We start from the raw sequence: 27,192 nt of genomic DNA, 5'->3' as shown, positions 1-27,192 counted from the left end.
ATTTGGCAACAAAAGACATGGCCAAGAGAACTGTGGGGCTTGTAAAGAAAATTCTGAAAGGTTAATTCCGGGATGAAGGAACAGCATCACAATGCCAAGTTGTTTTTTAATTTTATTTATTTTTTCTGAGAGAGAGGGAGTGTGTGTGAGCAGGGGAGGGGCCGGGGTCGGGGAGAGAAGACGGAGAGAAAGAGAGAGAGAAGAGAATCTTAAGCAGGCTCCATGGTGAGCATGGGGCTCGATCTCACGCACTCCCCATCCCGGCGATCAGCGGGACCTTCCTTGAAGCAGATCTACGCAAGTGGGCTTCTGTGCCTGCCACGGCACGGTAATGACAGATAGATCCTTTCAACACGAGAGACAAACCCATGTCTCAAAGCCAAGATAATAAGAATACTTATTAGGGCAGCGTGGCTTGCCTCGGACCAGAAACTCATTGGGAAGAATGATTAAGAAACGAATGGGCCTCTACCAGGACATATCACTCTTGATTTTGAGCTGGGAGGTTGCGCTGTGTTCACCCCACACCCCGAACTGGATTGGGACACGGGTTGACATTTATCCACGGTGTTCCCTGTGGCCAAGTTCAGTGACTTTTCTTCCCATTCAGCACACATTCTCCAGGTGAGTCATGCTCCCGTATCTCCCCCACCCGATCAAAGCCCCGCTGTCCCCGCACCCCAACCTCAGGCTTCCTACCTTCCCTAACACCCTAACTTCCCACCAAAGTGTACCTGCTCTGTTTTTCGTTGGCAGACTGACAACCGAGGCTGAAAACTAATTGGCTCGGCTGATGAGGGCATGATGATCTCCTTATTTACCCCTACAGAATTCACCCAAAGAAATGGCCAGCCAAGGGGGGTGGGGGGGTGCGGATTTCCTTTCATTTGTTCAGGCAGATGTTGGTGAAATTTTGGACAATGTTGGTAGGTGGTATTTGCCATTTACATCGAGAAGGCAGCAGCTTATGCTAAATATAATGGCTAGTTCCATATTTTGCTCCCAAAAGGTACTCATTCCTGATTAACGACCTCAGCAAGTGGGTAATGATTATTCATCGGCCTCTTTAGGAACTTTAATCGTGTGGAGGACTTTCTAGACTTCAGATGGACTACTCTAGATAGAGGCATAGAAACAGTAATCAAGTAACAAGTAAGTACCTGCTGGATACAGGGGATGGTGCTTGGTACTTTAAGGGTACCACGGGTTTAATTTAGCTGTCCGACAAATTATATACTATAATGCCATTTTACAGACGAGGGTCAGAAAAGTTCAACGGTCTAAGATCAATCAACCAGCAAATTACAGTGGTCAAGCCTGATGTAGATCAGGTCTATCGGGCTCCCCACTCTTTTACTCTATTCTTTCTCACCCTACAATTCACAATTACCTGGACTTGTGACTTGAACTCCACCTCCATTGACATTAGCAGGGTTTAACAGTTGGTGTGCTGGCTGGTGGGGGGGGGGGGGCAGCTGGAATTACAGAGAAGATAAGATCGGCCACGTGTCGATGACTGCTGACGCAATTACCCCACCCCATATTGGGGGAGGGTTATCATACAAGTTTCTTTGCTTTTTATATATTTGAAATTTGCCATAATAAACGCTGGCTTATAGGAATGTTCATTCTGTAGAGGCTTTCGATAGCCACAAATGCAGGATCCCAACTGGCAATACACACACACACACACACACGCACACACACACACACAGCTAAAAACTTCTTCTACAGCAGTAGACAATGCAGATATTAATCAGTTGTCAAGGTGCAAAACCAAGTCCAGAGATCCCGGCGTGCCCCACATACATCAGTGGAAGCAAATGCTCCCTTTCTGTGAATGAATCACAGCATTCAGCTCCACTCTCTGTCATGCTCCTCGCCGTTTGCTCAAGCCCAGCCAAACCAAACGAGGGATCACCAGTGGAGAGAACTGCAAATGTTTGCAAACTGTGAGCAAATGAGGAGAGAGTCCCACATTTAGAGAGACATGAATTATTGTGTGCAGGTATAAATAAACATTGTTCTCTGCTCAGGGTCTGTCAGCACCTCCGTGCTCCACACGAACTCATCCAGAGATAAATGAGCTAGTGTTACTCATACCTGATGAGCTCCAAAAACCACCTGAAGGGGCACACGCTGTACTTTGCGAAGCTTGTTTGCAAAACTCAGCCCTTGGAATACAGAGCTGCCCACAAAGCACGCAGCCAACTCTGAAATATGTGTTTTTAGGGAGCCATGAGGGCAAAACGGGTGTTCTCTTCTGTTGACCCACGTTTCAGATCTTGGCAGTGGGCGCTCCGGGAGTCCAGGAGTCCACAATTATTTTCCCCTCTCCCGTGTCCATTTTTTAATTAAGGCATGCTTATTATATGATATGTTTTAAAATACAATCAAAAGGAACATTTAAAATGGCCTTAATTCTCCCAACCAGAAGTAACCACCGCTAATTTTGAACACATGCTTCTAGAATTTTTAATGCATGTATAAAGTCTACAGAATTAAAACAGGAACATAGCGTAGGTAACCTGCATTGTTCATTCAAAAAGAGCCTATGAACGTTTTAATGCCCATAAACAGCCTTTACAACGATATTTACAATGTCTGAGCATATGGACATAAAATAATTTATTTAGTCAAGACGTATTATTGGAGATTTACCGGGAACTGAACCTTTGGGCTGCTCTCAAATGTAATTTTTGCTCCTGAAATTGAGCTTGAGTGACTATTTTCATAGACAATTGTTTCTACCAATCCATTGTAAGGATAAATCCTTACAAGCAGAATGCACAGATTAGAACTTTTGGAGGCTTCTTCTAGAGAGTACACAAGATCCTGTTCCTCATCATCCTACATTTAATAGCACTGACTGATAACTATTCTTTTTTTTTTAATCTTTGCCAATTCAAAAGATATCTTTGCATTATATCACTTTTTTAAATTTGTGCTTCTCTTACATTAATGATACTGAAGTTTTTTTTGTTTGTTTTATTTTTTAAAAATTTTTAACGTTTATTTGTTTTGAGAGAGACAGACAGAGTGCGAGCAGGGGAGGGGCAGAGAGAGAGGGAGACACAGAATCGGAAGCAGGCTCCAGGCTCTGAGCTGTCAGCACAGAGCCCGGCACGGGGCTCAAACTCACCAGCCGGGAGATCATGACCTAAGCTGAAGTTGGATGCTCAACCAACTGAGCCACCCAGGCACCCCAATGATACTGAAGTTTTTATCATATTTATTGAAAAAATGTGTATCTTCCTCTCTGTTCATATGCTTTTGTGCATTTAGTATTTATCTCTAAGGCTGTTCACATCTCAATAGCAGTATTTCCTTGTCTGTCCTGTGCGATGCAATTTTCCCCCATTTTTGATTGCCTTTTGACTTGATTTGTTCTTTGGAACACAGAAAAGTTTGAGATTTTTAGGTTAAAAAATGCACACACCTTAATCTTTATGGATTCTATGATTTAAGCTGTACTTGGACTATCCTTCCCAAGCTTATTTGTTCTTTTATTAACTCATTTAAAATTTTTAATCTATCTGGAATAAACTTTAGAGAGTAGTGTGAGGTATAGACATAACATTTTTTTCTCATGTGATGAGTCAGTGGTTCCTACCCAGTTTTTAGTATAAACATTCTAATTTGTTGTGATGAGCACTGGGTGTTATACACAAGTGTTGAATCACTGTATTGTATACCCGAAACTACTATTATACCATATGTTAATTTGAATTTAGATAAAAATTTACGTACATATGTACATATAAAAATAAAAATATATACACATATATACATATATATATATACACATATATATATATATATATATATATATATATATATATATATACACGCACTCTTTTCCATACTGATTTAACCTATCGCCCTTATCTAAATATGCTAGATACTTACATAGTCTTTGGTCTGTCCTCATTCTTTTCATTCTGTTTCAGTGGTCTTGGTATCTATTCTTGGGCAAGTACCACCAAGTTATTTTAGCTATTGGTCACTTTCTTTTTTAAAAAATGTTTTATTATTTACTTTTGAGAGAGACAGAGCATGAGCGGGGGAGGAGCAGAGAGAAAGAGAAGGAGACACAGAATTTCAAGCAGGCTCCAGGCTCTGAGCTGTCAGCACAGAGCCTGACGCGGGGCCCGAACCCACAGACTGCGAGATCATGACCTGAGCTGAGGTCTGACGCTCCACCGACGGAGCCACCCAGGCGCCCTGCAATTGGTCACTTTCCAGACGTATTAATACCTTAGTGGAGAGCCCTATCTTATTCCGTTTTGTTTTCTGACTTTTCTTAGCTGTTCTCGCTCATTATTCTTCCTCAAACACTTTGGAATCATTTAGGCACTATGTCTGGGATTACGTTACAGCCATAGATTACGGTGCAGAGAATGAACAGCCTGCGATATTCTCTCTCCTAACACAGAAAGCTGGTGTTTTTTCATGCATTGCAGTTACGTTGGGTGGGGCCATCTGATCAGTTCCGAGCAGTGAGCTGGGAACGTCAGAGACATTTACCACGTATGATCAGAGGGAATTAAGAGCATATGTGAGTCTTTCACATTCTCTTCCTCTGAGGTGGTGACCATAGAGGCCATATCCTGAGAATGGTGGAGTCACAAGGTGGAAACAGCCTGGATTCTTGAAGTCCTGCTTGGAGGACGGTAATCCTGAAGTCACCCAGCCCGCACTAAGCTTCAAGTGAGCAAGACGTAAACCTTTGGTTTGTGTCAAGCCATATAGGTCTGCGGCTTTGTTTATTACCGTAGTACAGTCCCTTAGTAAAGGCTGCACATTTCTTAAGTATGGAGAGGTCTCTTGTTACTGTGATAAGGGAGTCACATTTTCACTTACTGTGATGTTCCTTTCTACCGGACAGGGGACCCATCTGCCTAGCAGGAGAGGAAGGGGACAGATAGATACAAGGCAGGAACCTAAGAGCTCCTGTTCCTGATTGTCGTTCTAGCTCACACTCGGCCAGGGCTGCAGGGCAATGCTCCAGGGTGGTTCTTCCCAGAGCAGACCCCCTTCCTGTCTTAAGCCAGCTTTGCTGCTGACCTGCTTTCCTGAGCCCGGGAACTCGTTCCAAGTAGAAAGGCCACCGAACGCTTCAAGCGGCCTCTGTGTCTGTACCTGAGACGCTCAATCCTGGATTGTTTGTCCTGGCTCCCGGCCCCTCTAGCTCTGAGTCCGGGGAGGCGGGCATTGGTTGAATTCTGCTTGGTGGCCCCTCCTCGTTCTCTGTGAGGGAGTCTCACCCTTTATGTGTCCTGAAATCGCAGACTGATGGGCTCTTGTCACAATCTGGCCTCACCTATGCTCTAAATTTGCAGGAGTTCTTAGAAATTCCAGCCAAGTGGGCACCACCCCCGATTTCACAGGCACACATGTTCTTTTCATAGAGAATGTGGAGGTGTGTGGGGGGGGGGGGGAGAGAGAATTAATTAAATGTGTGAGTGCAAATCGTCATTTTAGACTAGTGGTTCTTTCATGGGTATTTTCAGGAGAACGTGGAAAAACTAAGTGCAAACCCAGATGTCAGTGGAGGGAGCAAGTCATCCCCACCCCCACCCTCCACCATCCTCTCTGCACGTGCAAGAAAGTAGCACTACCTGGATTTATGTTCCCACTGAAACTTCCCTTAGAAAATGGAAATGATTACGGTCAGTTTCAAATGATATTTTTCCCTCGGTTGCATAAATCAGGCTAGCCAGAACTCAGCTGATGTCCTCCTTTGCTTTCCCGCCCCGGTTCCTGCTTTTTCAAACACCCATTCATGAATGAGATCTTATCTGCGGCAAAGGTCTTCGGTAACCCTGGGGTAAAATATATTAAATACGAGTATTTTTTTTTTTTCACAGAGCAAAAACTATTCAACTTAAATGGCTATCAGATTATACCCTTTGTAATATTTTTGGCATGAAAATGATCTATCTCTTATGAAGCAATCTTAACGTACCCTGGATGGTAGTTTGATTTGTTTTAAAACGCCTTCACGGAGTTGTTGGCAATGCTGTGTTGGTTTCTACGTGATTTTTGAAATTTTTTGTGGTCTATACAATCCCAGACCCTACGAACCACTGGAATGCAGCTTCAAATAGTTGCTCAATAAGTGGAATATTTTCTGAGCCTTCGCATTTCTGAGAATGCCCGCCTGTCCCACCGAAAGACGAATTGTTGGGTATAAAGTTCTTAGCTCATAACTTTCTCTACCTCAAAACCCCGTGGAGTCATTTGGCATCTAACTGCTGCAGAGGAAATGTCTGAGACCAACCTCTTGTAAATAAATTTTTACTGAATAGTTGCAAGACTTTTTTTTTTTTTCACTTACACCTTCCTGTTTCTCGAGGCATTGCTGTACGATTTCCCCAGGGCCTTCACTGAGATGGCCGTGTGGCGGCTGACGGCCAAAGGGAGAGATTCTAGAATCACCTAACTTCGAATCTAGTTCCATGCTTCACCAGCCACTGTACCCTTGGGTCGTGTTAGAGGTCACACTGTGTCCGCCAAAATGAGATGCTCAAGTCCTATCCCCCCAGGGACCCATGAACGTGACTTTAGTCGGAAGTAGGGTCTTTGTGGATGTAATCAAATGAAAAGGAGGTTGTTAGGGTGGGCCCTAGTTCAGTGACTCACGTCCTTATAAGAAAAGGGAGGTTGGGACACACACACACACACACACACACACACACACACACACACACCCCAAATACCTCGTGAAGACACAGACACAGAAGGAAGAAGGCCACTGAAGACAGAGGCAGAGGTTGGAGCTCTGCGGCCCTAAGCCAAGAAATGAAAGGCCTGGAGTTATCAGAAGCTGGAAGAGGCAAGGAAGGTCCCTCCCATAAAGGCTTCAGAAGGAACACGACCCTGCTGACATCTAGATTTCAAATTTCCAGGGGAGACCACCATTGTTTTAAGCCAACCAGCGTGTGGTCCTCTGTTACGGAAGCTCTAGGAAACGTGGATTTCTCAAAGACTACGCACTTCAATTACTTTATCTATAAAAGGTGGATAATAACTTGTGATAAGACTATAGGGAAGGCGAAATGTGATAAGATGGCACAAGCTACTAAGTTCTGGCAGGCAGGAAGAATCTAATGAATGGGTTGTACCATCGCGGTGTCCCTTCTCCACCCTCCCATCACCTTCTTTGGGTAGCTCTCTCTCCTGGAAACGTTTTTTCTGCACTCTTGACGTGTTTTATTTTTTTATACAAAGCTTATATGGTTTTCATAAAATGATGAAGTCATTTGCCTTAACTGTGGAATTCCTGGGCCACCCCCAAAGATTTTTGATTCAGTAGGTCTTAGGTAGACCTCCAGAATGAGTATTACTTGGGGATGTCCAGACACAAACTCTCATTAAATACGGAAAGTGCAATGTAATTTAAGTGGCAGACCTGGTATTAGGATTCCTGGTCTATAAATATGGAAACTGAGGTCAAAGGAAATTTAACCCAAGTCAGAAAATGTAAAATCAAGTAGTTGTGTTTTTTTTTTGAGGCTGAACTTCAAGAACTTCACTAGTTTGAGGAAACGTGAAACTCTAGACTGGTATGAAAAAATGCCAGATAATGAGGGCTCCATAATACATAAAATATGGGAGACGATCCAGTAGTAGGATTAAGAACACATGGAATCAGAAAGGTTTAAATTCTACTTGTGGCGCTTACTTTCTAGCCGTGTGAACTTGAGAAAACAATTTAGCCTTTGATGGTTTCAAACTCTTCTCATCTGAAAACGCAAACAACCCCTATCAAGGTTCTTGCGGAAGTGACTTGAGACGCCACGACAAGGCATTTAATACAAAGTAAGTGCTAGATAAGTGACATTATTTTTCTACACACGCATTGTTTTTGATTTCAAAAAAGGAACCAACATGTGCACTTTCTGCTCTTGACTGGCCTTGAATAAATGCAGGGAGAAAGGAAGTCCAGAGGTGAGAATTAGGACCTAATTTTAGAAAAGATGTGATGTCCATGCTTTCCTAGGAGCTTATAAATGAGTATTGTTGGGAGAATAACTTCTCTGGGATTCTTCTGATTAACCTGCCTTATTAATTTGTCTCCTTGTACCTTCGAATTCTCTTATTTTTATAATATTGACCGCTCACTTGCCAAAATACCTCAGAACCACTTTTAAGAGTTCCCAGTAGCTAAGAGAAAATGCGTGCTTGAGGATGCTCTTTCTGGGTTATGATTTTCTCAAGGCAGAGCGCCCAACAGGCCTTGCCTCCTGCCGTGCGTGAACATTTCATCCTATTTTTCCACTCGGCCCCAGGATGCCGTGGAGGGGACCAGGAAAGGAATGCTTTCCTGGTGTGGGGAAGCAGGACAGTTTGATGTCATCAAAGGAGTTGGGCACACAGAAAATAGCAAGCAAAAGGACAGGAAGCTAATGTGCACAAAACTGCTTCTTTTATTTTTGTGTTACCTAAACCACTGTGGATTTCTGTATCGTATTAGAAACAGCCACCACGTTCAAATTTATTTTTGTGGAACGTGACCTGCTTTCCGGGTGTCTGGCAATGATTCCAGGTGTTTCTCTACATCCTCGGTCCTCAACAAGCTTTGAGGCCAGGTTGCTGGGCTCCCCTGTCCTACTTGTGGAACTGATCAATCATCCAGGATGCAAGGAACAGGAAACTACACACTAGCTTAAGCATAAAAACACGCCTGGAGAAATAAGTCTGCAGATAGACCTAACAGCCTTGCTGCAGTGACTCAACAATTTCATCCAGAAACTGGGCTCTGTTCTCTCTCTTACACCCTGCCGACCTCTGCTAGTCTCTTCCTAGTCGCAATATGGCTGCCTTGGCTCCAGGAATCACACTCTTCAGCCCTGCTTCCTGAGTATTAAATGGAAAGATCAAGAAAGCACCTTCTTCTGCATGCCTTTTTTTTTTTTTTTTTTTTTTTTTTTTTTTTTTTAGCAGTAAACAATTATTTCCAGAAACCTTGCGGGCAGGTTTCTCCTATTTCTTTAGCCAGGCTGTGCAACGTGGCCATCTCTGGAGGGAAGAAACTCTGGGAAATGCGGATGAGGTAAATCTGATTGACCTAAGGCGATCGTGATTCACCTCCTGGGGCTGGGCACACTGCTTCCCTTAACAAAATGAGGCCACTATTAAAGAAGGCAGAAGGCCATGGCAGTGAGTAGAACCTCCTATATAGTACATCTTCCTGTTTTGTTTTGTTTTGTTTTCCTTTTTCTGCACTGTGGAGCGGCACTTTTCCACTCCCGGTATACCAAGATACCATGTGTGGAACAAAGCCCCGGGGAGCTGAGGGGGAAAAGAGCAGCCGGCAGGTTACAGCTGAGGTGTCCTATCTGATTGGCATGATCTTGGCCTCGATCAGATCCTGATGTGGTCAGTTACCCTGGAGGAAGTATCAGCAGATGTGGGGGACCGATGTGAACTGTTCGAAGCTCACAGGAGGCTGTTCTTTAAGCTCTAATCCGTACAGGGAGGGGAGGACATCTGTTCCGACAAGAACTCTGGGGGGTTTATCTGCCCTGGCTCCGAATCTAGCTTGTGTCCCGTGCCTCAGCCCTGCTGGAGCTGGGAGCCGGCACGCCCCACACCTGCGGGCTCACGCCAATAAGGGGCAGCAGTGCTGCGCGGCTGGGACCGGGAGAAGGGGCCCCCTCTTCCCACCTGCTGCTGGGCTGCCGGCAGCTCGGGTGCCTCTCCCTCCCATGCCTATCCTCGCCAGCAGTAGACGACCCTGGTGTGTGGCTTCTCTGACACTTCAAGAACCAGCCCGGTCAGGTCCCCCTTGGAGACCCGAGCAGCCCTGTTCCCCTAAGTCTCTAAACTGTAACAATCCTGACCTCTCCCTTTTCTTCTCCCAGCCAGACAGGTGATACCTGCTTCCGACAGGTGCTACCTCTCCGACGCCTCACAGATCCCTCTTTACCCTCCCGATTGCTCAGTCACCAATTCTGTACGTGTGCATCTGTATGTTAAATTTCCTGTTCAAAGGATGGGTGTGAGTCCTCTCTCCTGACCGGCCCTGACTCAGTAGGGCTGTCCTGAACAGACAGACAGCCAGGGGCAGAATCCTGAGATAGCCACACCTCCTCACACCTGAGTTGTCTCCTGTCGTAGAAGATTACCTTTCCTAAGCCTCCAAAAGAGGATAAAGGCAGATAAAAGCTACTGTTCATTATTATTATTATTTTTTTTTTAAATTTTTTTAGTGTTTTATTTTTGAGACAGACAGAGACAGAGCATGAGCAGGGGAGGGGCAGAGAGAGAGCGAGACACAGAATCCGAAGCAGGCTCCAGGTTCTGAGCTGTCAGCACAGAGCCTGACGCGGGGCTCAAACTCACAAACCGTGAGATCATGACCTGAGCCAAAGTCAGAGGCTTAACCAGCTGAGCCACCCAGGTGCCCCTGTTCATTATTATTTTTAAGCAATTTTTACATGTTCATTTATTTAAAATTAAAAAAACATTTTTCTGAGAGTGAGCAAGCATGAGTGGGGGAGGGGCAGAGGGAGACAGAGAATCTGAAGCAGGCTCCAAGCTGTCAGCACAGAGCGTGACGCGGGGCTCGAACTCACGAACTGCAGAGATCACCACCTGAGCCGAATGGGGAAACTTAACTGACTAAGCCACCCAGGTGCCCCTAATGTTTATTTATTTTTGAGAGAGACAGAGAGGGAGACACAGAATCCGAAGCAGGCTCCAGGCTCTGAGCTGTCAGCACGGAGCCCGACGCGGGGCTCGAACCCACAAACTGTGAGATCATGACCTAAACTAAAAGTCGGACACTTAACTGACTGAGCCACCCAGGCACCCCAAGCCACTGTTTATTATTGAGTAAGGCTCTGGACACACAGAGTTATGGGGAAACCCTAACTCCGGTGAGCAGCACCAGACCAGGTGGGAGCCCAGACGACTAGAACGAGTCTGAGTCCCTTTCAAAGCAGGAGAGCTGTCTCAGGCAAGGAATACACCTAGGCCTGTCTCGTCCTCCAAGATCATGGGATCAGAAGAACCATCAAAGGTGACGGGGAGTGGTAGTATATTCCAAGAGAAGAAAACCGAAGACCAGAAATCTCAAAAGACTGAACCCAAGGAGAAGATGTGAAGACAAAACCCAGTCTTTTAATCTCTTTGACCATTCTTCCAAAAGCTCGACTCTCAGCAGCATGCCGCCTAACATCTACACCTTCCAGCATTTCATTAGTGAAGACATTACAGGTGGAGTAAAGGGCAAGAATGACAATAGGCAAGTAAAACCCTGGATTGCAAGTAACTTGTTCTGCGAGTGTTCTGCAAGACGAGCAAACACGTCTAATAAATTTTAACTTGATAAACGAGCGATGTCTTGCAATGTGAGCCGTATCTGATGCTGAATGTCACATGATCACCACTGAGCCAAAGATTGTTGAAATTCGCTTTGATATACGAGTGCTTTGGATTGCAAGCATGTGTCTGGAACAAATCATGCTTGCACACCAAGGTTTTATTTCTAATGAGATGGAAAAATGTTGACCTGCACGTCTAGAGAGGAAGTTCTCTCACTTAGAGTAAATTAACCTCCCTAGACCTCACTTTCCAAATCTATGAATTGGAAAGGTCGAGCTACACAGATGTTCGAGGCCTCCCTACTCCCTGCAAGTCCTATCGACCTACATTGAAAACACATTGCAAAGGGCAGGGGTTCGTATATGTCTTTTCCCAAAGAAACCTGTCCAGGAAAAAGAAGTCTAATGAAACAAGATAGTTCCAAATCAGGAAGTCTGATTCACCGAAGACTAAGTAAAAATCGTCAGTACGAATATGATGCAATCTCCTAAACTGTGTGTGTGTGTGTGTGTGTAAGGCTAGCATTTTCCAAGTTTTCACGGTATTTCACAAAATGGGTTGCATTCAAAATGTTTGGAAACAACAGGGTTCAACAAAATTGTGGCAGACTTCTAGATGCTTACCCCAAATCCACTTCCTACTTCTTCCTCAGTTTTAATGTCACTTTAATATGATTTGTGACAGCAAGATGGCTAGGTCCACAGCGATGAACTGTGACTGGCATAATTAAGCTAGTCACAGCTTCCCTTGCAGCTATGGGCATTATAGGTAGCCATGGAACCCTGTTCTTTCCAGAAGTACCTCCAAGGATGACTTTTCAGGAAGAATATGCTTTGAGACTATTGACGTGGGCTAACTTAATCACAATCACAAGACAGGGGAATGTTCTTCCTGACCGATCATACCAGGAGGTATTCATCGTTTAGGCATTTCTCACATTTCACTCTGGTTTCTCCCAATAAGTAAGAACCTATGCATTAATTCATGTACTTAATCATACCTTGCCCCGTTTTTAGAAAGGATTTACAACGAAGGAAAAATCTGTTGCCCAAAAAGGTACATGTCTATTAAACGCTTCGATTATCATAAGCCAAGAGCACTTGGGAATTCCAATTTTCTGAGTGTATGAAATATAACATTCATGTTAACCAATCTTTTAGACATAGCTGTGTCATCAAGTGAAAAAAAAAAAAAAAGGCTGAAACGCAGTAATTCTCAGTTTTGTGTACTAAAATCACCTGTGGTGCTTAAAAAGAAAATTACAGGTCTCGTCCTTCCATTCCACACCCTTTCTGATTTAATTGGTCTGGAAGTGGCTCAGCCATCCGTAATTTTTAAAGTCCTTTGGGTGACTGTGACGGACAGCCAAGGTTGAAATACAGTGCTTTATAAATCTCAGAAGCTGTGACATTTCAAGATGCTTGGTGAATAAGGTTGTACGGTATGGTGGAAATAACACTGTAGCAGGTGTCAGGGGTTCCAGTCTTGGTTCTGGAGCTCAGTAGCTCGGTGACTGTGGGAAGATGACTTAAAACCCTGAGCCTTAAAATGCTATGGATATAAACGTCAAATGTTTATAAAAGCGTATGATAAAGTAGAAGGAGTATGAAAACTTTTAAGATAGTATTGGATACTGTTTTTCTCTTTATGGAGTGTTCTTTCCCTTGCATGCAGGAAAAAATCTGTTCCTCTAAGTAGAGTTCAAATCTCTGAGGCCTTCCCTGACCCAATTAGAATTGCTATCTCATCTGTATTTCTGCAATATCTTCTAAATTACCCGATCACACTGAACCCGTTAACTGACACCCCCTCCCACCCCCACTGGTACAGGGCAAGCTTCTACAGCTCAGAAGAATCGTATTTTCAGTATCCTGTGTCTAGCAATATTAGCTACCATGGAAGACAGCCAGAAATTGCCCTTATGGAACCCAGCTCCCTATTTCTCTCCTCTTTTTCAAAAACTGAATCTTTTTTCTTCAGTCCTTTTACTTGGGGAACTCCAACATTAAGGAAAAAAAAAAAAAATAAGAGAACAACAGAGGAAGGGAGGGCTTCTAAGATCTGCTCTGGTAATCACAACACCAATGGTCATTATTAGAACCTATCCGTAGTGGGCGTCTGTCTCCCCCTTAGAAAGACGTAATATTTAATTCTTGGGACCCTCTTAACGAAATATGTTATTACCCCTAAGTGAGGTTCAGAGGGCTTCTGTAATTTGCTCCAGCGGGTCAGAAGGGCAGGAGGTGAAGTGCGGACTCGAATGCAGCCCTCCCACCGGAGCCCGAGGTCAAGTCCCACACGCACCTTCTACATCCTGAGATACTCTGGTGATTGGATTCCCTGGTGTGGCTCAGGTCCGACGAGCAACCCTGAGTTCACCGGTCTCCCCACTTGATAGCTAACACGGTAAGGCTGCAACTGGTCAGATCGGAAGGCGGAGGCATCGTTCCAAGAACCAGTTCCTCTTGACGATACAGTCAGCAAGAAGCATCCCAAACGTGACTTTGAAACGCGCGGTGTCCAGCCCGGCCCATCGCACGAGGCCCTGGGATCCGGCCAGAAAACGCCTGGAAACCTCTGGAAACAAAGGTGCGGGGCCGCCGTCCTCTCCTCCCCGGAAGCCTTGGCCGTTCCGTGTTCCTCGCGTTTCTCGAAAGGACCTCAGGCCTCCGACCTCCCAACTCTACACGCTCCCGCCCAACCCGCGAAAACACCTGCAGCCACGGCCCTGTCTCGCCGCGTCCCGCCCTCCGGAAGTGACGCACAGGAAGCGGCTCTCCTCCCACGGGGGCGGGGAAGGAAGATGGCGGCGCCCAGCAGCCGGTGAGGAGAGAGGACACGGGGGACCCCGGGGAGCCGCCGGAGTCGTGCGGTATGGCCGCATCCCCGCACACTCTCTCCTCACGCCTCCTGACAGGTACGGCGCCTGCCCTTGGCCGCGACTGTGGGAAAATTCTCATCTTTTTGCCACGTGCAGCGCCGCGGTTCCGGCCGGCTGCAACCTTGGGAGCCCTTGGCGAGGTCGGCTGGGTACCGGTGGGGGGAAGTGAGCTTTGGAGCAGCCTGCAGTGAAGAGGCCGGGGAGCGAGGGTCGTGCTGTGGCCCCTGGGGTCCACGCCGCCTCCGGCCCCCTCCCCCGGGGGGCTGGCGTCTGGGGCTGCTTTCGGTTTTCCGAGCGGAGGCTGCGCGGGAGGACGGAGGAGAACCTTGGGGCCCCCCGAGCCTCCTGGCTGCTCAGAGCCTCCGTTCCTAGTTGCAAGTGTAAGTGACTTGTCAGCTCCCCTGGTGAGGACGGGCGAGCGCCTTGCCGTCGCTCGGAAGCCTTGTTCCCATAGAAAGGGTTGTGATGACAGCGAAGATAACGTTGTCGTGATGAAGTGACACAGATGGTGCCAACCACAGAGGGCGGAGCACCGCCCCGCTCAAACTTTTGGCTTTCCACCGTCGGCGGTGGCCCCTGATGGCCATCCTCCCACTTGAAAGACCTGTAACAACTCTATGTTGAAGGCGGTCTGCGCCCCCCGTGGCCCTTTGCCCCGTCTCGGCTCAAGTGCCACCTTTTCAGAGATGCCTACCCCGACCACCCTGTTTAAGGTAGAGCCCACCCCGCCACCCCCCGCCCCTCTCTTCTCACATCCCTCCTATTTCTCTCCCCACGGTCAGCACAATCTGTAATTGTTGATTTACATACAGGCTTATTGTGTGTTTCTCCCAACTAGACTGTTAACCCTGTGAAAGTTAGGGACAGTTTGTCTTCTGGCTCATCTGTGGGCCCCCAGGGCCCAGAACGGTACCCCGTGTGTATTGTTGGCTCTCAGTGTTTGTTTGTCAATGCGTGGTGTTTGTTCATTCGTTATGGAGATACTAAAGAACTGTTTTTTGGTTTTTTTTTTAATTTTTTTTTAACGTTTATTTATTTTTGAGACAGAGAGAGACAGAGCATGAACAGGGGAGGGGCAGAGAGAGGGGGAGACACAGAATCGGAAACAGGCTCCAGGCTCCGAGCCATCAGCCCAGAGCCCGACGTGGGGCTCGAACTCACGGACCGTGGGATCACGACCTGAGCTGAAGTCGGACGCTTTACCGACCGAGCCACCCAGGCGCCCCACTAAAGAACTGTTAAAGAGGAGGCTGGGAACTGTTTTGCCACCCCCCCCCCCCCCCAGTAGTTTTGATGAGAACCAACGGCTGAGGAATGTGTTGTTCGAGGTCCATATTGGAGGTAGGTAGGAGAGGCCGGGGACTCCCTTCTGGTCAAATCCCAGAACCGTTTTTTTAGGCGTCACCTGTCACAAGCTCCCTGCAGCACCCAGCAGTGTTGAGCACAGCGGCTCTATGAAATTCCTTTCTTTCTCTTGATAAAATAACAAACACTGACTTGAAATATTACATGTTAAAATAAGCAGGTTATTTTATGGGTCTCTCTTGGCTGTGTAATCTCGGGGCATATCAGGAATTGAGTTTACACATCTATAAAATGAGGGAGGCAGTTGGACCAGATGATCTCAAAGGTCCCTTCTGGTTCAGAAAGAAGGAAGGAGGCGGGGGAAGCGAGAGGAAGTATAGGCGAAACCAGATGGGCCATGGTTGTATTAATGTTAAAGCTGGGGAGTACGTAGTGGGAGCTCACTGTGTTCTTACGTAATTGCGTGTGATGGAAATTTTTCGTAATGAAAAGTTTTCTTACAAGGTCCGTGATTCTTTTTTTTCTGTCCTCCCTGACCCCAGGCGCTCATTCTCAGAGAGCTCCTCCTTTCCGCGTGTTTGAATTGTCACCTCTGCACGGAGGTTTTCCAGTGTGCATTCCTCCGACTGGCTGCTTTTCTGCCTGTCAGTTCTGTACTTTCCGCTTCTTAGAGAACAATCTCACTTAACCGCTCAGAGTTCCCCAGTTCCCGTAAGTGGGCCGCGTGTGGTTCCCGTGCTTTGTTGCTGGCTCAGTCTTTTCAAAGCTGGTATGAGAGGAATTAATAGACAGTTTAGCTTCCTGAGCCCATGAGCACAGTTGCCAGAAAATCTGCCAGGAAGAAGTACACAACCTGCTAATGTTCCAGTGGGAAGGTCGTTACGAGAGCCTGATACATGGAAGCAACGTGGTTGGAAAGGGTGGCAGAAAGGAAGAGGGGGATTATATTAGGCATCTAATGGTTATGTCTGCTTTTGCTTCTGAAAATTCAAAGTGTTTTGTAGCCATTACAAGAAATTCAGGACCTTTCAGTTGTGCGTGTGTGTGCACCACATTTTAAAAGCTCTACCCTCATGGGGGCGCCTGGGTGACTCAGTCGGTTGGGCGTCTGACTCTTGACTTTAGCTAAGGTCATGATCTCACGGTTGTGGGATCGAGCCCGGTGTCAGGTTCTGTGCTGAACGCGGAGCCTGCTTAAGGTTCTCTCTCTCCACCACCCCACCCCCAGCCTCGTGCATGCACAGACCTGCTCTCTCTCTCTCTCTCTCTCTCTGTCTCTGTCTCTCTCTCTCTCTCTCTCTCTCCCTCCCTCCCTCCTCCTCCCCACAAAAAGAAAAGCTCTACCGTCGTGACTCAGTATTGGTGCGAATAGTGGATATGGGCACGTGTTTGCAGATTTTTAATGTTAAGTATCGTAAGCTCTGTGGACCTTCAAACCTATATTTGCTTAAGTAGGACTGAAATGTCTTTCAGTCTCTAGGCACTGATGCATAGAAATACAACACGTTTTGACCGAATGAAGTGTTTTCATCATTTAAACGTGAGGTTTCCTAGCTGTTGTTTTTTTTTTTTTCTTACTACTATTCTGGAAAATCTAGGTTTGACACATTTAACCTTGACAGATATTTTCCAGGATGGTTCTTTCCTTCCCAACAACTTGTACTTCTCATTGGACCAAATGACCTCAGAACTTGTTTTAAAATCCTATCTTCCCGGGGCGCCTGGGTGGCTCAGTCGGTTAAGTGTCTGACTTCAGCTCAGGTCATGATCTCATGGTTCGTGAGTTCGAGCCCCGTGTCGGGCTCTGTGCTGACAGCTCAGAGACTGGAGCCTCCTTCTGATTCTGTGTCTCCCTCACTCTCTGCCCCTCCCCCGTTCATTCTCTGTCTCTGTCTCTCTCCCAAAAATAAACATTAAAAAAAATTTTTAAGTCCTATCTTCCCAAAGAACAGTATCAAGGCAATGAAAGGAAAATTATACACCCTCCAATTAAAAAACACAAAACGAGCCCTTGACTATCAGAGGACTCATTTGAAAGGAAATTTCAGAGGACTGATTTCAGTGTCGCTCTCCCCCTCCTGTGTGCATATGCAGGCAACGCACACTCACACGTATGGAAAATAAGTATTTCATAATTCACCGAGGTCGGAGAGTCTGATTTCAGTGAAGAAGTGACATCTCCAGTCTAAGATAATTGCCATGTGTTCTGAGGGGCAGTGATGCTGCTACCCACAGTCCCCGTAGGTCACGTAGGAAATCCAGTCATCAGACGTTATCTCGTCATTGTATAGAGAGCACTCTGCTGAGCTCTCGGAGCAGAGGTGAGTAAAGGGGAACCCCTGCCGTCAAGGAACCCCCAAATAAGATGGCGGAGACACATGGAAAGTTTCCGGTAAGAAGCGCCACTGAAAAGAGTTTAATGTGCCAGAGTAGTCGAAAAGAAAAGAGGCTCTGAAAATTTGACAGGCAGAGAGCAGAGGCAAGACACCAAAAGCAGGGAAACGTCGACAAAGATGGGCAAATTGTGAAACGTGTGGTGTGCCTAGAGGAGAGTAAGGAGTTACACACACACGTCTAGGCCAGTAAGGTCTGTCCTGGGCTTCCAGAAGAAACCCTATCTGTTACAACCCATCCATGTCGAGATACTGAGACAGCAGTGGAAAGTAGGCATGAGGACCCTAGAAATGAGTTGAAGATTAGACGTTACCCTGGAACTGCTCAGGGACAATCCGCAGTGGGGCACGCTTGTCTTGAATCGGCCACCCACAGCAAGACGCGATGGCACAAAACGCTGAGAAGCAACGGGTGAAGGTGGGGGAGAACCGGAAATATTTAGTGTCGTGGAAGTGATAAAACCCTCCCCTTCCATGGCCTTACACAGAAGCATTGGATTTGTTATTTGGGAGGAGGTATGGTTTGATTAAAAGCCAAATTCAGACACAGCTGTTTTGCTTCTTTTTTTTTTTTTTTAAATTAAAAAAAATTTTTTTAATGTTTATTTATTTTTGAGAGGGAGAAAAACAGAGTGTGAGCAGGGAGGGACAGAGAGAGAGGGAGACACAGAATCTGAAGCAGGCTCCAGGCTCCGAGCTGTCAGCGCAGAGCCCGATGCAGGGCTCGAACCCACAAACTGAGATCATGACCCGAACCGAAGTCAGACACTCAACCAACTGAGCCACCCAGGCGCCCCTGGTTTGCTTCTTTCTGACATGATTGATAGAGCCCCATTTCACTGAGGACTGTTTCACCTTCCTTTTGGTTATTCGTTTTCCCCAACGTGGCCAAAATATTAATCTGAAATGTATTTACCAGTTTATTGTTACGGAGAAAAACTGTCTCTCATTTTCTGCCATTTTAAAACATGTTCTTTGAAGTTTATTTGAGAGGAAGGGGGAGAGAGAATCGCAAGCAGGCTCTGCACTGTCAGCACAGAGCCCAACGCAGGGCTCGATCCCACGAACTGTGAGATCCTGACCTGAGCCGAGATCAAGAGTCGGACACTTAACCAACTGAACGACCCAGGTGCCTCTGTTTTAAAAGTGACTGACTTGGGGCGCCTGGGTGGCGCAGTCGGTTAAGCGTCCGACTTCAGCCAGGTCACGATCTCGCGGTCCGTGAGTTCGAGCCCCGCGTCGGGCTCTGGGCTGATGGCTCGGAGCCTGGAGCCTGTTTCCGATTCTGTGTCTCCCTCTCTCTCTGCCCCTCCCCCGTTCATGCTCTGTCTCTCTCTGTCCCAAAAATAAATAAAAAACGTTGAAAAAAAAAAAAAATTTAAAAGTGACTGACTTGTTTATTTATATTTTCTCAAAAAGATCAACAGTGCGGGCATTACAGCATTTAATATACTAAAAGCGTAACGATCCCCAAATGGAAAATTTCCCGTCCCTGCTGAAGAATTACGCTGCCTTGGTGAACCACTGCAGTGATTGGCAAACCCGATCAGAGGTCTGACCCATCACGCAAGCGTTGCTTACCGCGGTGGCCGGCTTGGCTTCCGGGTAGGTGCCGTCAGCATTTGGTGAGGAGCACTAATCATGGGAGCATTGTTTTCCCCTTTTCTGTGTTACAGGTTGGGTGGGAGGATGTGTCTGGTATCTGGAAGGAAGAGCTATGCAGGAATCCCCTCGCGAGTTCATGCATCTTTTCAGGAGCGTCCGTAAGCAGTGGATGACATTTCAACACTTCACCTTCCTCAGGCGCATGGTATGTTCAGAAGCACACCCCCACTCTGCTGCTATTTGCCTTTTCTTTCTTTGTAGGAGGGAATTTGAGACATTCCTGTTATCAGAAGAGCCTTAAGAAGTGCTGCTTGAAAAAGATTTTTATTTAGTGTCCTCTCGAGTTTATCCAAAACTTCAATTCCTTGTTCTGATTATTAATTGAAACCAGAATAACCCTGGTGTCCGAGGCTAAAAGTATGATCGTGAACTTATTGATAAAGTTTGGAGAAAGATTGGAAACTTCTGGCATATTTCACCTAGGGTAAAATTAGGAAAAGCTGAACCGTTATCATACATCTCTTTAAATTCTTTTAAGGTTGGGGCGCCTGGGTGGCTCAGTCGGTTAAGCGTCCGACTTCGGCTCAGGTCATGATCTCACGGTCCGTGAGTTCGAGCCCCGCGTCAGGCTCTGTGCTGACAGCTCAGAGCCTGGAGCCTGTTTCAGATTCTGTGTCTCCCTCTCTCTGACCCTCCCCTGTTCATGCTCTGTCTCTCCCTGTCTCAAAAATAAATAAAAAAAAACAAAAACAAAAAAAAAACGTTAAATTCTTTTAAGGTTCTGTGAATGTATCAGAAACGTAGAAATAATTTCTTTACCAGTGTGACCTGTGTTCCCGCATCAGCCTTGCATCCAAAAGTCTTGGAAATGCAGCCACTTCTGAGTAGACTCAAGCAAACTGAGATCTTGTCATTTGCTAGGGACTTTATGGTGAGCTTTGCTCATACATCTCTGGCCTCTGGGTTGTTGGTTCCACAATCTCGTGGGCCACAGGGTAACTTACTCCTAATTACCAGTGAGGACATCTGCCATTTTCTCAAATAGAAAAGTACAGAATGGAGAAATGAGAGCTGAAAACTCATAATTATGACACAGGTATGAACAGTTAGCAAATTCATCCTCTAAAGTCTGATTTGATACTTCTCTCATCTTTTTTAACTTAGAACGGCCACCTTAAAACTTAAAAGTAACAAAATCTTAATGAAACATTATTTTGACAAGAGATTTACATTTCCAGAGACGTTTAGATTTCTTAAGTTGGGGATCAAGGATAACGGATATTTAGAAGCATGTGTATAATGCCTTTTTTTATATAAACACAACTCTTGTTCATTCATGAGTTTTCATTCCTTTCTAGGACTAGTGTATGTCATTTCAAGTCTTTGTGATGTAACTGAAAATCACTTAACTGGTTATCAGAATAGGTGGGTCCAGGTACCAGGGACACATACAACTAACTCGCCACTGACTCTGTCACTTTATTTCTGAGCTTTGGTTTTCTCTTGTGTAAGTTAAAGAAAGAGATAATAATGATCATGATCCATTTTCTTTTTTTTTTCTTTTTTTAAAATGTTTTTTTAAATTTAATTTTGAGAGAGAGAGAGAGAGAGAGAGAGAGCGAGCGCGCAAGTCGGGGAGGGGCAGAGAGAGAGGGAAACATAGAGTCGGGCTCCAGGCTCCAGGCTCTGAGCTGTTAGCACAGAGACTGATGTGGGGCTCGAACTCATGAACTGCAAGATTACCATCTGAGCTGAAGTCAGACGCTTAACCAACTGTGCCACCCAGGCACCCCCGTGATCCATTTTCTTAAATAGCCTTTTGGAAGCTTAAATAAGATACACAATTTATAAACTGTAAAGATATGTATTCTATAAAACCAGAAAGGGCCCTACTATGTTAGTAGTAGTTACTACTTTTCACTGGTAAGCAGGAGAGATTGTTGGACTCTACAACTCGTGTTCTTCCCACATACACAGCGCTTTAATGTCACTTAGTCCTGAATTCTACCCCACCGCTGAGCCCCTCTCTGTTTACCTATGAACATTGAAAGTCGACAGTAGGTTTGACTTGGGCTCTCAATGATAGAAAACTTTTTCACCGTATTGGACGTTTAACCTCCAGCTTGCGGTACTGTGTTGAGGAAAATGCTGGAGGGTATGAATAAGAAATAAATTTTTCTTTCAAGGAACTTAAAATTTCTAGGACTTTCTAAACCATAGAATTAAAAATGGCTGCTGAGGCATCATAGTCTCTATACCTCTTAGCATAGAGATTTCCTTGTAGAAGACATTCTAGCATTCATTGATTCAGCATGCGTTTACAACGGTTGAGGAAAATCTCTCAAGTCCAGTATCAGACTGACGGACGGTGTTACCAAACAACCGTCTAAGAGCCTTTGGGGCCTTGGGTTGATAGTAACGTGTACTTTTTTCATTTAGTATGTCACACAACTGAACAGAAGCCTCAACCAGCAAGTAAAACGGAAGCCAGAACCCACAGCGTCCCCTTTCCTTGAGAGAAGCTCTTTGGCTCAGGCCAAAGCAGAGACCTGTGCAATGAGACCTCTTCCACCCCCCCACCTACCTTTATCCAGAAAGCCCAATGACAAAGAACTGCTGGAACTGGAATCGGCCTCCGTAATTGAGGGCTCACTCGATGTGGGGAGAGAGACCAAGGATGAAAAGCAGTGGAAAGAGATGAAACTCCATCTGGATGATTTGCCAGGAGTCTTGGCTCGGCTGTCCAAAATCAAACTCACAGGTGCGTTGCTTTTCCCGTATCGTCAGATTCTTGCTTAAAGCCTTACTTGTAGTCAGATGCCGCCGCCCCCAAAGGAATATCTTCAAACTGCTGATCCTCCATTGGTGGTTTTTGCTCTCTTCGGCGTAATTGAGATTTAAAACCAAGTTTTCCAAATTCCGTTTACACGGAACTGTAAATGGTTTCGCACCAAACGCGTGGTACTGAAACTAGTCTCTTATTTGCAATTAAAGTACAATGCCTGTCCTGCATATTTCTCATCTTTTGCGTTTTTACACCTGCTGTCCTTTAAAGCTGCAGTGGGATAATGAGTTCTGGTTGAGGCCTGGAAACGAAAATGCCTGCACGCCTGTGCTTGGTACGCAGCAAACCTGCGGTGGCCACCAGGAGACTCCGAGCTCACTTCTGGGTTTTGCTTCTTGTAGGGCCTCTGGGATTGTCCCAGGCATGCGGAGATTTAGCGCGCTTCTCTGAGAAACAGGTCTGGAACCGGATTTTCGTTGCCTAAGTCTAGCAAACGGTACCAAATTTTACCGTACGCGTTGGGTATTAACCCGTAATCGTGTCAGTTGGTTGTCAGCAGCCACCAGTGAGTCAGGCGAAGCTTCATTGTTGGCATCCCGTCTCGTAGCTAAGCGTAAAAGTAGTTTATTGTGGGCTAACCCTGTGTAGAAGGCGGGGTCTGGGTCATCCTGCAGCTTGAAGACACGGTCTCTCCTCTTGGACGAGCATAGGGAGAAGTATAACGGGCGAATCATAAAGTTAAACCAGGTACTCTTTGAGGAGAGAAGTGGGAAGTAATGTTACAGAGTCAAAATGGAGAAACGAACAGATGAGACAGAGAGGCTTTTGAGAGTAGAGAAAACCAGGGAAAGCGGGGGTGGCGGTGGTGTGTGTGTTTCAGGAGAGTTGAGCCTGAAATCCAAGGTGAAAGGAGGCAAACTTCTTTCCTCAGTGACCGAGGTCACTTAAAGAAAATCCTTTTTGGGGGGGGGGGGGGTGCGGGATGGAAAGTAGGCATAGGGAGTTTGACGGGAAGAGCTGAAGAGTCACCGTAAGACTTACCCAGTGTAGCTCTAAAACAGACTGATTCCAGGGGCCTCCTCGCAAACATGCCTTAGTACTTTCCAGAAGCTGAGCCAAGGAATCATCACATTTCACCGAAGGTTGCTTTCGTCATTTATGTAAGTGGCATATCGGTGCTGCCATGGTAAGAATGACTCCCGAAAGCGATCATGAGGATGTCACCCCAAAAATGTGTCCTCCCAGTCTGAAGGCAGCGGAACTGACCTCCGCCACCAGCAAGAACTTCTTGCGTTGTGTGCACCATCGCTGAACGTGCCCACATCAGTATCCCCCTCTAATCCTGCAAATCACTTCTCTCTCTCTGTCTCTCTCTCTCTCTCTCTGTCCCATTTCGGGCAGTAATAGCAGCATTCTTTGCTTCCCCCAGACCAGAAACCTTAGAATCGTTCTTGAGTCTTGGCTGCACAATCTCCCTTCATCTCTAGTCTGACATCCAACTGTTAGCAGAGGAGTCTTTTGTAACGCCCGTGAGATTTCTCATCCGATTTTCTGAAGCTGCCGTCCTAGCTGAGGTCCAAAACATAAGATGTCTGCGGTTACTGCAGGAGCTCCTGGCTGTGATCTCTGCCTCTCTTCTTCTGCCAGACCCACTTTCCTAAAACACTGCCCTTGTGTATTCCTATCCTACGCAAGAGCCTGCAGTCCTTCCGTATGGCCTCCCGCCTCAGCTCTACCAGACCCGAGAGGAATGATTAAACTCTTCCCCATAAGCAGACTTTTTCCCCTCACCCTGTCCTGCCCATTAGCTAGCTGGTCCTTACACCCACCGTACCCGTTCCTCCTGCCCCTCTTGTGTCCAGTTAGCGCCTTTCAAGGCTTTTCCATTAAGCCTTGTCTTGCCTGCTCTCGGCCCGAGTCTCCCTTCCCAAAACTTGGAATATGGCTTTGAAGTCCAGCAGAGTGGAGTTCAGATCCTGGCGAGGTCGTTTACGAGTCAAGTGAGCCTTTGGGCCGTTTCTCAGCCTTGTTGAGACTTCTTCGTGTAGAGCAGGAACAATGATCATCAGAGTTAAATCACATGGTGCATTCAGAGTACCCAACGGCATGCCCGACGCATGGGAGCACCTTGAAGGTTAGTTTCCAAATGATGACAGGTAGACGTCTGATTGTCTATTTAATGTATGTTATATTTCCCCTAAGATGTCTGCGGGCAGACATCGTGCCATCTTGTTGAGTACGTAGCTCTCTGCATACAGTGCTTCTCATTTATAAGGACTTGATTGTAGGAGGGAAATTAACAAATTGAAGTTGTCCAGAGGAGGGCAAGTGCAAGGAAGAGGGGGGCTGGAAACCCTGTCACTTGGGGCAGGGGGTGGTTTTTCTTGGGAGAGAGAAGGGAGGAGGGAGAACGCGGATGAGGGAAAGGAGAATGAAGACACCTATCCAGTGTCTTCCAGTGTCTGTAGCGCCTTTGATTTAAAGGAGCAGTGCTGCTGATTTACAGTTGAGGGGGCAGAACGGAGGGACTGCACATGCCAGCAGCGTGAGGGAGAGCTCGCAGGAGAACGATCGGGTGTGAAACGGGCTGCCTCCAAAGGCGGCGGTCCTCGTCCTCGGAACCATCCACACGGAAGCAGATCATGTGTGAGAGAAGTTGGAGAGGGGACTCCTGCATCAGCAAGGGGGTGGAACTCGATGGTGCTAATACTAAGGGCCTGCCTCTCCTTCGGTATTTGCGGGGCGTCTACGATGTACCTTTGCGCTAGGTGCTAAAGATACAGAGATACAGGACATCTGTCCTCACAGAGAAGCTAATAGTCTGGTGGGGGAGACTTTGTGGGTCTGCACGTGTATAAAAATAAAACCACGGTGGTCAGATACATCTGCGTTTCGAACCCAGAACTTTTGGTTAACCTTTGTGACCTTGGGTAATTGACTTCACCTTGGAACGCCATAGTTTCTTTATCTGTAAAATGGAGAGACTGGTGCTCACTTTATGGCCTCATCATGAGGATTAAATGAGACCAGCATGCCCAACACCTTTTAGGCACTTAATTAGCAATTATTAATACTGTTATTTTACCGTACCCATGCTTAGGGAAATCAGTATTAATGGGTGCTGTATTATAATGGTTTTTTTTTGTTTTGTTTTGTTTTTTAATTTTTTTTTTTTAACGTTTATTTATTTTTGAGACAGAGAGAGACAGAGCATGAACGGGGGAGGGTCAGAGAGAGGGAGACACAGAATCTGAAACAGGCTCCAGGCTCTGAGCTGTCAGCACAGAGCCCGACGCGGGGCTCGAACTCACGGACCGCGAGATCATGACCTGAGCCACCCAGGCGCCCCTGTATTATAATGTTAATGGCAGCTGTGTCTTAAGGCAGAGGGGGGACCCAGAGGAGGGATTGTTTCTGCCTGTGAAGGGGGTTGAAGTGAAGGGGTGTTTAAGAGATACTGAAGGCCAAGGATTGTAAACAGAGGGAGAAGGCCTTGCAAAGGCAAAGAAGTTGGGTACATCCTGGGATATTCTGAAAACTGGGGATATTATGAGGAATGCAGTACAATTGTATGTGACACAGAAGAGACACTCACTGAAAGTTTGAAGGGTTAGGCAGGGCCGTGTTGCCATGCTGACGTGCATTTCACGCTAAGGAGTTTGGCTCCTATATCTCAGCTGCGGGAAGTTCTGGAAAGTTCTTTGGAGGAACATACAATCACTTTGTGTTTTGTCTCGTGTTTTTTTTTAAGTGGCTTAATTATTTCTCAGCTATTACAAGCTTATTACAACAGAAATTCAAATAATACAGAAGCATGTATCTAAAACTGAAAAAGTACCCTTTAGTCCATTCTAGATAAAACCCCTGCTTGAAATGTAGCCTCCTGTGTGTGTACAAGTATGCAGATCTGAACTGATAGGTATGGTTGTACATTTAAAAAAAATTTTTTTTAATGTTTTTTTATTTTTGAGAGAGAGAGACAGAGTGCGAGCAGGAGAGGGGCAGAGAGACAGGGAGACACGGAATCCGAGCAGGCTGCAGGCTCTGAGCTGTCAGCACAGAGCCCGACGCGGGGCTCGAACTCAACGAATCGCGAGATCGTGACCAGAGTTGAAGTCGGATGCTAAACCGACTAGCCACCCAGGAGGCCCTATCGTTGTACATTTTATGGAAATAGGATCATCACACATACACACATATACACAGTTCTGCAACTTGCCACTTTCTCTTAGCTTTGTAGCTTTCCTTAAAGTATTTATTGCTGCCTACTATTCCATTATGCAGAACTGCCATTATTTGCTTAACTAACCCTCTACCAATAAACATGTAGGGTGTTTCCAGTTTTTTCTATTAAAAGCAAATCTGTCGCTAACTTTTTTTTTAGTGTTTATTTATTTTGAGAGACAGAGCATGCACACGTGCGAGCAGGGGGAGGGATAGAGAGAGAGGAAGAGAGCATCCCAAGCAGGCTCCACACTGTCAGTGCAGAGCCTGACGTGGGGCTCGATCCCATGAACCATGACACGAGATCAGGACCATGAGATTCTGAGTGGAAATCCAGAATTGGACGCTCAACTAACTGAGCCACGCAGGCACCCCTGTGGTTAATTTTTATGTTCATAAGTCTTTGGATAATTTGTGTGAGTCTGTTTGAGGATGAGTGTTTTGAAATGTAAGTGCTAGCTTTAAACTTTTTAGTTTTGATAAATCTACCGGTTGGTTCCTTGCAAAGGACAGTATAATTTATATGCCCTGTAATAGTGTGTGGGAATCTGATTCCATCTGTATTCTGTGCTTGTACATAAAGCAGTCTTTACCAGTTTTGCCTACAGGATAACTGAAAAAGATTTTTGTGTGTATTAAGTTTCATACTTTACGTCCTGATGGGA

At 46.1% G+C, this 27,192-nt stretch overlaps 1 protein-coding gene and 1 long non-coding RNA gene across 14 annotated transcripts in view; one reads left to right on the top strand and one right to left on the bottom strand.

The window, feature by feature from the left end:
- Positions 1 to 14,126, bottom strand: part of LOC109245840 (uncharacterized) — a 228,326-nt gene extending 214,200 nt beyond the window's left edge. For 12 of the 13 annotated variants that reach the window (XR_008418723.1, XR_008418726.1, XR_008418719.1 and 9 more), the window contains exon 1: positions 13,635 to 14,126. This is a non-coding gene — a long non-coding RNA (uncharacterized LOC109245840). The remainder of the gene's footprint in view (positions 1 to 13,634) is intronic. The other variant, XR_008418720.1, reaches the window with a different exon arrangement.
- Positions 14,106 to 27,192, top strand: part of LOC109245837 (protoheme IX farnesyltransferase, mitochondrial) — a 138,651-nt gene continuing 125,564 nt past the window's right edge. Inside the window, exons 1-3 of the mRNA XM_053892767.1 lie at positions 14,106 to 14,251; positions 19,590 to 19,723; positions 21,958 to 22,279. Of these exons, the coding sequence (XP_053748742.1) occupies positions 14,209 to 14,251; positions 19,590 to 19,723; positions 21,958 to 22,279 (499 nt within the window). The 5' untranslated portion in view covers positions 14,106 to 14,208. The remainder of the gene's footprint in view (positions 14,252 to 19,589; positions 19,724 to 21,957; positions 22,280 to 27,192) is intronic.

The sequence above is a fragment of the Panthera pardus genome, unplaced genomic scaffold (genome assembly GCF_024362965.1).
Source record: "Panthera pardus isolate Hobbes unplaced genomic scaffold, ASM2436296v1 HiC_scaffold_3, whole genome shotgun sequence".
In the NCBI taxonomy this organism is placed as follows: domain Eukaryota; kingdom Metazoa; phylum Chordata; class Mammalia; order Carnivora; family Felidae; genus Panthera; species Panthera pardus.
The sequence above is the reverse complement of the archived record's forward strand: the minus strand, read 5'-3'. Positions and strand labels throughout refer to the sequence as shown.